Source organism: Periplaneta americana, chromosome 14 (genome assembly GCF_040183065.1).
Source record: "Periplaneta americana isolate PAMFEO1 chromosome 14, P.americana_PAMFEO1_priV1, whole genome shotgun sequence".
Taxonomy (NCBI): Eukaryota; Metazoa; Arthropoda; class Insecta; order Blattodea; family Blattidae; genus Periplaneta; species Periplaneta americana.
In genome coordinates, this window is record NC_091130.1 from 119,697,628 (window position 1) to 119,711,163 (window position 13,536).

General features: G+C 35.7%; 1 protein-coding gene across 1 annotated transcript in view; it reads left to right on the forward strand.

Moving 5' to 3' along the window:
- The window catches only part of nonC (serine/threonine-protein kinase Smg1), a 235,970-nt gene that overhangs the window by 41,354 nt on the left and 181,080 nt on the right, over positions 1–13,536 (forward strand). Inside the window, exons 13-20 of the mRNA XM_069846010.1 lie at positions 1,444–1,659; positions 1,823–1,978; positions 3,949–4,097; positions 4,941–5,164; positions 8,549–8,784; positions 10,257–10,421; positions 12,302–12,456; positions 13,325–13,514. Of these exons, the coding sequence (XP_069702111.1) occupies positions 1,444–1,659; positions 1,823–1,978; positions 3,949–4,097; positions 4,941–5,164; positions 8,549–8,784; positions 10,257–10,421; positions 12,302–12,456; positions 13,325–13,514 (1,491 nt within the window). The remainder of the gene's footprint in view (positions 1–1,443; positions 1,660–1,822; positions 1,979–3,948; positions 4,098–4,940; positions 5,165–8,548; positions 8,785–10,256; positions 10,422–12,301; positions 12,457–13,324; positions 13,515–13,536) is intronic.

The following is a 13,536-nucleotide window of genomic DNA, read 5'->3' on the forward strand; positions in this document are numbered from 1 at the left end:
ACAAACGGGCAAATTTCCAATGAGATATAGCGAACATTTTAAAGTAATATAACAATCATACAGTAAATCAAATTATGTAGAACACATCACCAACACCAACCATAATTACAGTAACATAGAAACAGAGATTGAAATATTACATATAGCACCCAAAGTCAACAATTAAACGTACTAGAACAATACGAAATGTACAGACATACAGGAACACATGCTTAATACTCAGTTAAATTTCAGTTCACACATACTCTTTGATAACATAATAAACAACATAGTGTTACCCACAACCTCCCACACCACACCCATATACTTCCCATTCATAAGAAACTTACCGAAGATAAAGGCCACTGACTATTAACCACAACTACTTCAGAACTTTCATTCAGCATATTTCAGATACATTACCTTTTTAAGTTTCAAAGTTCTATCATATCTTATATTAATGAGTTTTATATATATATATATATAAAGCGAAATGTATCACCATGGCATGGTGCATCCTCAGGTTGCGGATAGAGGAGACTATCTCCAGATATGGAGGGTAGCTGCGAATATATTGAATAAGCAGTTGTGGAAGCCGATAAGGGGTGGTCCTTCAGCTTGAGGGTTGGGCGAAGGGCTATAGACATCCAACAAGGAAAACTCAGTGTGCAGAAACCAGCAGGTGTGATGTCTCGCGCAGATGACTTATGCTCCCATTCCCAGCATGCTGTCACGCCTGCTGCATGGGGGGTAAGAGGGGTATAGCATGTGCGCCACGAGGAGTTCAAGCTGAGTTTTGCTTGTGGGATACCTGTAACAACCCATCATCGTAAAAAACAGCTTGTTACGAAACCATACAATAAGCCTCAGAATGGTACTGATTCTCTGGCACGACCATAGCAAAAGAATAAGGTTATGAGATTTGGCACTTGGAGCGTAACTAATCTTTATAGAACAGGAGGGGTAACATTAGTAGCAAGACGTAGACGGAAGGATAATATTAAAATGAATTTGAGAGAGGTGGGATATGATAATAGAGACTGGATTAATTCTGCACAGGATAGGGACCAATAGCGGGCTTATGTTATGGTGGCAATGAACCTGCAGGTTTCTTAACAGTCATTTCGAAGTAAGTATAAAGTGAAATGTAATCAAATAATGAAAAACTAGATTTGTCTAACATTTCATTCTCCTTGCCATCGCAAATGCTCTGAAAGAAATATTTTTTGTTATATGTAAATTATTTCCACTTATTTGTAAATTTTCATAACCTTCCATTTGTATTTCTTTCTTCTAATTTATAATGCTAATATTCTGTCTCCGGTAAAGTAGGGTTACATGTATTCTTGGAGTGTCAATAAATAATTATATTTTAATTTGCAACATGCATGTGTCACTTGCTTTATTGTGTATTTTATATATTAAATGCGAAAGTAAATTTATAAAAGTTTTTATGTTCAACAGGAGACCTCAAGAGAAACCAGACTGTTAGTTCTATTGTGGACACGTGAATTGCTTTTACAAGCTCAGCCATATTTGACAGTTCTTCACCATACTGCTGAATTTGAGAAGATCTTATTTGCAATAGTTGATGCTGGATTTCATCACAGTTCAGCCATTGTGTTGGGAGTTGCAGGAAATATAGAACAGTTGCTGATGGCCAAAGAGGTGCCTTGGAAAGTAAGATAATTTTGTTTTTGTACTTCCTTTCGATAGTTATAATTTTAAATTGTTTTACTAACTTTCTTGTTCACATGCTGAAAGTTTTAATGAAAGTTTGAATATATTCTTTCATTAATGTTTTATCAAATTTAAAATAAATATGTTTTGTATATGTTTAAAGGATAAACTTCTGTTCGAGATTCTAGAGCTGTGTGTTTTACATCTGAACTCTACCAATAACAGAGTTCGAGCAAAATTCAGTTATTTGCTGTCATTAATGCCGTGGTATGTTACCGTCTCAAGACTTACAAAGGCGAGTCATGCCATGGAATTGAAGGTCTGTATACACATTGTTTTACATAACTACTGTAGATTGCTTTTAGTTGTAAATATTGGTTTATATTTATGGAGGTGTGAAGATTTGTGGAAGTTGTTAATATTTTAATTGTATACAAAATTCATTAAAAAAACTTACGTTGGTTGTTAATGTTGAAGTTCTTGGAATTCTTTCACGCATTTTTTGCATCACGACTCTATTTTTTTTTGTGTGTTTACATTTTATATATTGTATCATCCTCATTATGGACCACTGCAGTGTAGGGTTACCAGATGGAATACCTGTGGCCAAGGACATCCGAGACTGAAAACTAGGACACCAAGATTAAATAATAATGTGACCAATAAGAATTGTCATAATGCATAATAAAACTATTTAATATTACTAACATATTGTTCACGTGTAATAATAGTTATAATATAAACAATGCAATTAACTTCCCAGCTCTATCCTCCAAGCTGCAAAATGAAATTGGGGTATTTACTTTTCAGTTCATTGGTGAAGCTACATTTCCGCTTCAACATCTTTAAATGTAAATACAAATAAAATTTACAGTTTAGTTAGTAGGTCTAATTCGCATATATTCCATTGTGCCGATAAGTTTGTAATTATAAAAAATAAAAATAATTACCTCCTTGCCTTTAACATGGATCAATGTTGGCTATACTATAATGAATATGCGTTCTCCACCGCATGCTGCATTACTTACAAAACAAAGGAATGTCATGCAGCGAGACTCCAGAAATCAATCAATAGCTCGTTTCGATATTTTAAACTCGCGAGATACTAGAGATCATTGCAAACATTTTGGTCTTTCAGTAACACCAACTTCTCGATCCGTAAAAAAAAACACAATTTTATCCTAGTTAAGATTATAACGATTCTTGGATGTGAGTACATTTTATAAATATGCAGTTTTAATAGATACTACGGCAATTTTGAAAGTCCTCCTGGATGTCCCCGGATATATTAAAAACTAGGACATCTGGTAACTCTACTGCAGTACTACCACTAGGAAAGAGTAAACATTTATCTCGTGTAAACAGGTAGTTTAAGAATAATGTCAGATAGAGCCTAAAAAGGAGATTAGTGCAACCAATTTATTTATTGTTCAGTTCAATTGCTTACACCTATATTGGTAGTCAGTTAATAAGCTTTTCCTCTATTTTATATGAAATAATTTTGCTGAGGTTATCTCTTTGTATAGACTTTGTCTTACTAATAAAAAAACTCTTATAGAGGTGTTTAAGTGCCTCATACTTATACATTGAATAGCTCGTTTATAAATCGTGTTAAATTCCTGATTGATAATCACTATATACGTCGTGTATAACAGTACGATTGTTATACAGTTTCGTCATAGTTTCGTCATTATTTTATTACAAAAGCCAACAGAATAATTGAGATTCTTTATTGCATCCGATAATGTGTGCTTGTGTGTTGCACTCAGTATTGCTAGTACAACTGGGCTTGATCGATTACCATGCTATATTTTGATCAAAGAGTACAGCTATATTATTCTAGTTATTCTGTGCTCTTTGATTTGTTGTTCTGTGGTTACAAGGCAACTATCATCATAAAATGACAGTCGGTATGAACAACTGTTCAAGAGACAGATATTTTTTTCTCTGTGTATAACACTTAAACACGGGAGTTTCGTATGTGTAACTACAGCTAAGGAATTCCCACATTACACACTGCTTATACATGGCTTATCGGTAATGTTTTCTGTCCCAACCCTGCATAAGTCTCTTATAAAAATTATACACAGTTTATTAGTAAGACCGTTTGTATTTACCTGTACTTTACAATGTGGCTGAATCCAAAGTAACATTTGCCTGATGTAGTTCTGTGTCTTTTAATCTAAATCAAATTGAGTTAGTGTAGGCCCTATTAATTTTTAATAAAACATAGTGTCATTACTGTATGAAATGACGTGACTACATTGCTGTGTATTCTTTATATTACAGGATAAATCACTACATGAACTCTCTGGATTCACACTGAATGTTTTACATGCTGCACAAAGACATCATTTATCAAGAGGTACTTGTGGCGATATACAACCTCAACACTTTCGCAAGTTCATGGGCTATTTATTGCAAGGTATTCAGCATAGGTGAGTGCATATGAACGTGTGAATATTTATTTTAGAGATCCATTTCATACATTGTAGTTCATTTAGCATTGTTATAGCAGTTATAGGTCTCTTAAACATAAAATGTCATAAACTCTTATTCTTTTTGCATCTTTATAACTAGAATTGGCATTTCAATTTTTCTCTTTGAATTCAATGCTAAATCAGTCATAAATTTTTCTCATTGAAATGTAAGTACATGATTTTTTGTGAGGAATCAAATTATTGTTAATAGTAAATTATAAAGTTTGAATGCAAAAGATTATATTCTGGACAATGTTAGATTATTTGCATATAAAGTTGAGTTCAGAATTATTTACTTTTTATAAGTATTGTATTTCAAAATAAATACAGTAGAGCATCGATTATCCAATCCAAAACAATTGGGGATAACCGATCATTTACGAAAATAAATTGTACCGGTGTCATAGGAGTAATATGAAACAAACACTGACATTAAACAGAAAACTTTACATCATAAAGTAGGCCTAAAGAAGAAGGGTTTTTTTTTTTTTTCTGAGATTCTTTTTTTACCACCAAATCTCTCAAACAGTGCTACCAGAAATTTGAATTTGCCGACTTGAACGCTTTCAGTTAACTGATGTTTCAGATTTTGGGTGGGGGCTTCAGAGCTGAGATTCTTTTTTTGCCACCAAATCTCACAAACAGTGCTAGCAGAAATTTGAATTTGCCGACTTGAACGCTTTCAGTTAACTGATGTTTCAGATAAATCGATGCTCTACTGTAAGTTTACAGTTGGTATGTAATGTTAGTAAGAAATAATATAGAAGAGAAAGACTTTACCATCTCTTTTGTACTTTTTAGTGACAACGATTGGTTGCAAGATATGTTCTGCAGCTGCTGGCCACTCCAACCGTCACCTCGATCACCTGATGAAGACAAGGCCATCTTTCTGTTTGGCAACTTAGCATTGGCGTCACATTTAGTTCTACTTTTATGGGCTGCATGGGAAGCAGCACAGTTTTGTGTTATGTATAAATTACGTACACCTCTTGGAAAACCTCAAGACACATTTACAAATATAGAAGGTAAGTTTATTTACTTATTTTTATGGCAAATCTTAGCAGTAATGTGCTTGAATTCAGTTTATGCAATAAATTATGCTGATGAGAGAAGAAACTAGATGGTGGAACTGTAAGAATGTAAATAGATGGGGAAGTTGGTTAGTTTGGTTTACTGGGAAAATTGCTATAGAAATGAGGTGGTAGTGTGGCGAGAAAGAAGAGCACCTTTCATTATCGAAATTCAGTACTCTCCTGAAAATTGTCAAGAGAAAAGCGTGTTTTCTGACATACAGAATGTTAAAAAAAAAAAAGTATCCAATATTTTAGGAGGTGCTAGTATGCATTAAAACAAAAAAGTAATGTCTAATAAACATGGGTCCTACAACACATACTTTCCGAGATCTGAACACTTGTTCATAGGAGGTGCTCAATGTGACGTCCATTTATGGCAGTGCATTCATCTGCCCTTCGGCATAAGAAATCACGGACTCTTTGAAATTGACCTGGTTGTTCTTGATAACCAAAAGTCTAGGGGATTTAAGTTTGGGGAACGAACAGGCCAAGGTGTGGGGCCTCCCCGATCAATTCAGTGGTCCTGAAATGTCAGCATCAGGTGTTCATGCACATTGTGGAGAAAATGTGATGGTGTGTCATTATGCATGAACCACATAAGAAAGTCATAATAATAAGCCCCAGATAATCTCTGTGATAGCACATACGGCTCTAAATCTATCGCCAGGAACGCCTGCCCATAAATTGATTGAGAATCGGTGCTGATGCCTTATTTCTTCAACTGTATGAGGATTTTCATCAGCTCACACATGTTAATTACGAAAATTCACATCATCTCTGCTGAACCCCACTCATATCCGCAACGAAACTTTTGTTTTCAGTATTCTTTGCGACATATCAGTATTCCATCAACTACGGTATGATTATCTGGTAGTCTGCTGTATTGTAGGACAGAAAAATGCATTGGACGTCACATTGAACATCTCCTATGAACAAGTGTTCAGATCTCAGAAAATATATGTTGTAGGACCCATGTTTATTAGACATTTTTTTCTTGTTTTGATGCATACTGTCACCTACTAAAGTATTGGATACTTTTTTTTAACACCCTGTATATTATTACTCAAGAACGCGACAGGTTTTCTTTAGTATTGCCAATAGAAATCCTCAATTTCTGATAAGCAAGCAGAAAAGTGCTTTTCTTTCGATACTCAGGAGGCTTTCCTCAATAGTGCTAGGAGAAAATCGCGTTTTCTGGTTTTGGGAAAGTGTTTGACAGGAGAAGTAAACAAGGCAAATCAGCTCATTGGGGAAGGTAGGTCTCGAATGTAGTCATGTCTGAATAGGGAATGTTATGATGTTATGGATGGCATTTGTCTCTCATCCATATCACTCTAGAAGTTACGTAAGGTACGGTTACACATCACTACTTTTGCAGTGCTGCAGTACAAAAAACTGCGCACATTTTGTACTGCGAAGTGTGAACAACAATGCAACCCAAAAAGTAGCGGCTGCCGAACCTGCTGCCCGCTACTTCTTCATGCTGCGTGCAGCTTAAAAGTAGCAACGTGTGAACAGGATTCTCAGGGTTGCAACTGCAGCATTTTTTATATCTGTTTTGTTGAAATTTTTGCAGCGGTTGCGACCAGTGTTGCCATCCAAATGTATCAATGATACTTTTGTTTCAATATATTTTAATGTTAGATGTGATGGAAATAAATGATTTGTAAATGTACAACACAGTCTGTGTATATTTGCTGATGATATAATTCAATTTTTTATTTTCTGTAGCGTAGTTTCAAACAGAAGGGTTGCCAACATTGATTACGTGAATATGCTGTTAGTTATCATTTAAATATATAGACTTTTTTTAATAGCTTTATAGTAAAAAATAATGCCAATTTCTGAATACTAGTTATGTCAGAAAAGAAAAAAATAGAGATAAATAAGCTATATATAACATGAGTTTCATAATCTGAAACTCTAATGCGAACATAACCACAAAATGTGTGTTGAAAAGTCAATACAGAGATGGAAAGCTGCAGCTAGACTGCGGCTGTAAAAGTAGCACCTTGTGTGTGAACAGACTCGCAACCTCCAGTTGTAACTTTTGCAGTGCTCGGGTTGCGCAGCACGAAAAGTGGCTTATGTTTAAAGGTACGGTCACACATCGCTACTTTTGTAGCGCAACTTTTATACTGCAGCTGCAAAAGTTGCATGTCATGTTCACACATAAGCCAAAAGTAGCGCGCTGCACGCTACTTTTCGTGCTGTGCAACCCGAGTGCAGCAAAAGCTGCAACTGGAGGTTGCAAGTCTGTTCACACACAAGGCGCTACTTTTGCAGCCGCAGTCATGCTGCAGGTTTCCATCTGCATGTTTACTTCTCAATATACATTTTGTGGTTATGTTCGTATTATTAAGAAACTCATGTGAAAGCTTCCTTATCTATTATTTACTTTTCTGTCGTATCTAGTATTCAGAAATTGACACTATTTTTTACTATAAGGCTTTTAAAAACGCTTATATACTTAAATGATAACCAACAGTATATTCACGTAATCAATGTTGGCAACCCTCCTGTTTGGAACTACGCTACGGAAAATTTAAAACATGAATTATATCGTCGGCAATTATGCTCAGACTGTGTTGTGTATTTAATAACTGTTACAAATAATTTATTTTCATCACATTTAATATTAAATTATATCCAAACAATATAAGTATCATTGGCACATTTGGGTGGTAACACTGGTTGCAACCGCAGCAAAAGTTTCAACAAAACCGATATCAAAAATGCTGCGGCTGCAACCCTGAGAACCCTGTTCACACGTCGCTACTTTTAAGCTGGGCGCAGCATGGAAAAGTAGCAGGCAGCAGGTTCAGCAGCTGCTACTTTTCGGGTTGCACCGTTGTTCACACGTCGCAGTACGAGAGTTGCGCAGTTTTTTGTACTGCAGTGCTGCAAAAGTTGCGACGTGTGACCGTACCTTAAACATGACACGCAACTTTTACAGCTGCAGTACAAATGTTGCGCAGCAAAAGTAGCAACGTGTGACCATACCTTTAGTAGCACTGAGGTGTGAGGTTGTGTGTCAGTGGGAATGATTCAGTTAGAGAGAGGACGAAGCACATAAGGGGAGTAGTCGATGATCAGTTCCACCTTCTCTGTTTTCGAATATAGTGAGTAGTAGGAAAGACTGATACCCAATATGTGAGGCCTGTAATTGTACGAAAATAAAGACGTGGTATTTGAGTTACATTTAGAACAGTACACTAAAATATTTTCAATATCCATGAACTTTTATCATTTCTCATAATAGCATGAATTTTCTTACATTTAACATATATATAAAATAAACAGAACTGATATTCATGAGTTGTTATTTATAAATAGGGGCAATTAAGAACTTGGCAAGAGAGATAAACCAGCATCAAGGATATGAGGATACATGCAGTCTTCCTAAGTTTAAAGAAACATCAACTACAAATGCCAGTGATAAACAGTCCACTGCTTTGTGTACCTGGGAACAGCGAAGAGTGAGATTGCTATTGGAATTCCTGGAACATTTGGAGAAAGCAATGCATAACGCAGCAGAAGGTTGTGCTACAGCTATGTTACCTCCACCCAAGGTGATAATAAATACTTTTATGTTCGATTATTCAGTGATTAATGGCCAGTTTCTCCAAGTAATGTTTAATTTGGCTTAACAAATGTTAAATTAACAGCTGATTTATTTTTAACGTTTTGTTAATATGTTTTCCATTTCTTCAACATAATCTCGTTTAAAATAATCAACACTAAACTTTAACTGTCATTAATACTATTCTAACTATTCAACAGCAGTTGGTAATGATTTTGCACATATAAGGCAATTTCTTATTGGCTGAAATTATTATTTAAATTCTGTACTGTAGAATAAGTCATGAAACATGTATAAAATTATAACCTGTTACAGTAGGCCACGATCCATATAGTACAAAGAGTTGATAAATTAATTAAAGTTGTATTGACTTCTATTGAATAATAATTATTATAAGTAAGGTTATAGTTGTAATGCTAAATATGAATTTCTGTTCAGAAAAATCTCAGCATTATGGCTACCAGATGACAATAATTACGGGAATGGGTGTGTAGTCAACTGTACACAAAACCCCGTCTAATCACTCTCTCTCTCTGCCTCAGGCCCATGTAGAATTTGTAACCTATATAATTTCGTCTTAAAGAAGCAATTGCTGCTGAAACATTATATTATTTACTTGCTGCATATTTTGAACCACAATTGACATCGGCTAGAGATGAAAAGAGCCAGTAGCATAGAATCTAGAGTTAATAATAGCTGGTGAATTGAAGCGAGTGGCCTATTTCTGTTTGTAGGTTATTCAAATCTGACTTCAATTTCTTGCCACCTTGAGATCGCACATTTTCTAAATATTAAATGGATAATAGCTCAGCATTGAAACAAGCTTCAGTATGATAATCAGTTGACTTATAAAGATTATCTTTCGTATATTAATATTCCAAAATATCTTTTAAATGATATATTATCAGTCTTACTCTAAACATTCCTTAAGGAGAGACATAACATATTAATTTCATAATTTTTGTCTGAACAGGTATGGTGTCATCCGTCATGTTTAACTGTTTGTTAAATGAGTTAACTGCCTGAAATCCTACTTTTGAAGTTAACAAACAGTTAACAATCTGTTAAGCCAAACTAGTGTTAAAGACATGAAAAAACTGTATTTAACAAACTGTTGAAGGTTTAACAGTCGTTAAGTGTTCTAACAATACTTGGAGAAACCGCCCATGAGTCTAGCACTGTGGTGCCCAAACTTTTTCAAGGCACGACCCACTTTTCAGCAAAACTGTTGTTGAAAATCATAATCAGTAAAAATGTAGTATTCTTACTGATTATTGTGTTTTTAGTGGTTGAAGTAGACAGAATGTCTCTCCTGAAAATTTTGGAAAAAATCACATATGCGGAATTAGATGTAGGCCATTGATAAAATTGGGATGAGGTTTTTGTAAATAAATACTTCCCTTCCTGTTTCTTAATATATTTTTCTGTAGATTATGGATTTAAAATTGAATAATGTTTCAGCCTGTGCGAACATTCTTCCACACAAACAAAAGCACATGCGGGGAGTGGCTGACAAGAATTCGCTCTGCTGTCATAGTTGTGGCAATTCATGCTGGACAAGCTACCACTGCAGTTCGCCATGGATACTGCATGCTACAGGATATGGCAGATGCAAGTAACACTCAGGTGAGTTTGTAGATATTATAAGACATCCAGCTAAATGCAATTTCAAGAATTAAATGCACTTTTTCATTTATTTCATTTATAAGTCATGATTGTTTAGTGAGTTGGCCTTGTTGGCGCAGTCGGTATAGTGCTGGCCTTGCATGCCTGAGGTTGCGGGTTCGATCCCGGGCCAGGTTGATAGCATTTAAGTGTGCTTAAATGCGACAGGCTTATGTCAGTAGATTTACTGGCATGTAAAAGAACTCCTGTGGGACAAAATTCCGGCACACCAGCGATGCTGATATAACCTCTGCAGTTGCGAGCGTCGTTAAATAAAACATAACATTTTAACATTTTGTTTAGCGAAGTGTTCCATTTGGTGAGTAAGATTGTGAGCTGGTAAGCAGCTTGAACATTGCCACCAATGAAGGGCACTGGATTTTTAAGGATCATAGATGGCTATCTTTGGAAGGGAAGTAAAGTTGAGATGCCTTGTATTTACCATATGTAAAAGAATCTTTTCCAGAATGAGAGGCATCAGGCATCTACTGGCAATTTGTCGCCCAAATCAATTTTAAGTGAGAGGAAATGGAAGAAGGAGTTCGAGATATAATGTTTAGTTTTTGCATAGCATTACTTTGCACAATAATTTGAGGTGCTTACGAAGGTGTAAAATATAGGTAGATTTTCTCGACCATATTGTTTAAGCTTGAAGAACATAAAAATTTCCTCCCAACTGGCATTATTTAAATGATAGTGTAAATAATTTGACTCAAATGATTAACTTTATTACATCAAAATAATTACAATTCCTGTTCTTCAAAAAAAAAAGCAAGCAGTGATGTGATAATCAGATGTAAATTTAATTTCTTAGGAGTTAATTGAAAATTTTATGTACTGTATGTACCATATAGCATCGATTATCTGAATACCGATTAACCGAAAGCATTCCAATCAGCAAATTTGAATTTGCGCTAGCACTGTTTGCAAGATTTAGTGGCATAAAATGAGTCTCAGCTCTGAAGCGAAAAAAAAAAAAAAAGTTTGTACTTCTTTTCCTAAGTTGTAGGCCTACTTTAATGGCCATTTTGAACTTGTCAAACTAGGCTAGTCCTGTGTTATTTGTAAGATGTGTGACACAAAATATGTACTGTATGTATAGTTTCGTGTTTAATATCAGTGTTTCTTTGTTTCATACTGCTCTTGTGACACCAGTACAATTTGTTTTCGTAAATGATCGGTTATCCGAACACCCCCATCCCCAATTGTTTCAGATAGTCGATGCTCTACTGTATGTATCTATTTAACCTATGCTTACCCACTTCAATTTACGTGATTCGGGTTCTGCATATTGCGAATAGATGGTAGGACTGTGATCCATTTTCTAGTTGCACACCACTTTAGTGGGCCACACTGTACATGATGTGTATCTGTGGAGAGTTATGTCGTGTACTAGGGTGAATGTATGTGTAGGTGTAATGTATGGAATGAGTGATGATTAAGATGAAGGGAGAAGGGGAAACCTGGAGCCAGCGTGTAGCCTACTCCTGTCGAATAGCACTAAGGAGGCCACCAGGTGTAATGTCCCCGTCTGATGGATGAATCACTTTCAACAGTGACATAATATGTCTTCTCTTCATACACACTGCGGAGAGATTTGGGATTTAACCCAGGCTTTTTGATGCACAATCTAGTGATTAGAAGTTGTGCACCGCCATCTCTCCTAGTCTCAAGGTAGAAATTTTACATGAAAATTTCTTATCCTCCCCCTGGGGATGGAACCTGGGCCAGTTAATCTGGAGGCAGACACACTATCACAGATATAACTCAGCAGACCTTTCTTTAAAATTGTAATGCGTTATCAAGTACATTGATATTGAAATGTTTGTATTTTTATGCAGGGTCCCGAATTTGAAAGAGCTGTGATGTACGTCTGTTGGGCATTATGTAAACTTCGTGAACCTGAAGCAATACAAGGTTTATATTCATGGTGCAAAGAAATAACTGGAAGGAAATTCAGTTGGTTAAAAGCTGCTTCTGAACAGGCACATGGGAGGTAAGTGCATTCCTTTGTATGCTAAATATTATATCAGAATTATTGTATTGTACAGTGTACTCCCAATTATCCAGGACTGGGAGAATAGGTACAAATAATCTGGAAACATGAATAATTAAAATACCCTGCTTTTATTGTAGATAATTGCCAGAGTCGTTAGTGTATTTACGTAGCTTTATATTATATTGTATTGTGTGTGCGTGCGTGCATGGTTTTAAATCAGTGGTGACCAAAGCGGGTGTCGTGATTACATCGTATAATCACAGACATTCAAACAGGTACAAGGAGTTTCCTGTACATTTCTGTGTTTTTCTTTTACGTACTGAAGGCAAGCAGTGGTGGTATTTTAAGAACATATGAAGTTGGTTACCGTGTCTTGCTTAATATGAACTCACTGTTCCGGTTTAATATTTTGGGACTATCTACATTAATTTCTTTGGCCTCTCTTAATTGCGCATTTCCAGTACTCTGATTTTCTTGATGGGATGCTTATCAGACAAAATCCTGTGTTCATGATTGATGCAATGCTCTGTTATCAGAGACTTTTTTGGTAGTTATAACCTAATGTAATGGGCATGTTCTATTCTTCGTGTTTCAATACTACGACCTGTTTGACCTATATAAACTTCTCCACATTCGAACTAAATTTAGTAGCCTTCCCCATCCTCTGCTAATAGCTTTGCCTCTGCTTTGTGTAAGAAAGAGTGTAACAGGATGTCTTGGTTTAGTGTTGAGAAAAAGTCTGGAAATAAACAGTATTTTATTTTAGATTCTGTAGTTTATTAAATTTTTTTCTATGGACATGTATTGAGCTTTACTAGTGTCTTGTACTGTTTGAAAGTAACTATATTACTTTGTAATTGTTCAGATTTGAAGCTGCAGCAGAAGATTATCGCAAAATATTGAACCAGGAGTGTGTCGGGACAACACCTCAGAATTCACCAACACACCTGGTTACAGATGAAAATGCTACATCTAGTCCTGTTAAACACCCTGGAAGAACTGAGACAGGAAAAACCGAGACAGAACAACATATATTGGGATTCATAGCAGACCAGGTAATTGTTGAGTCTTACTTAC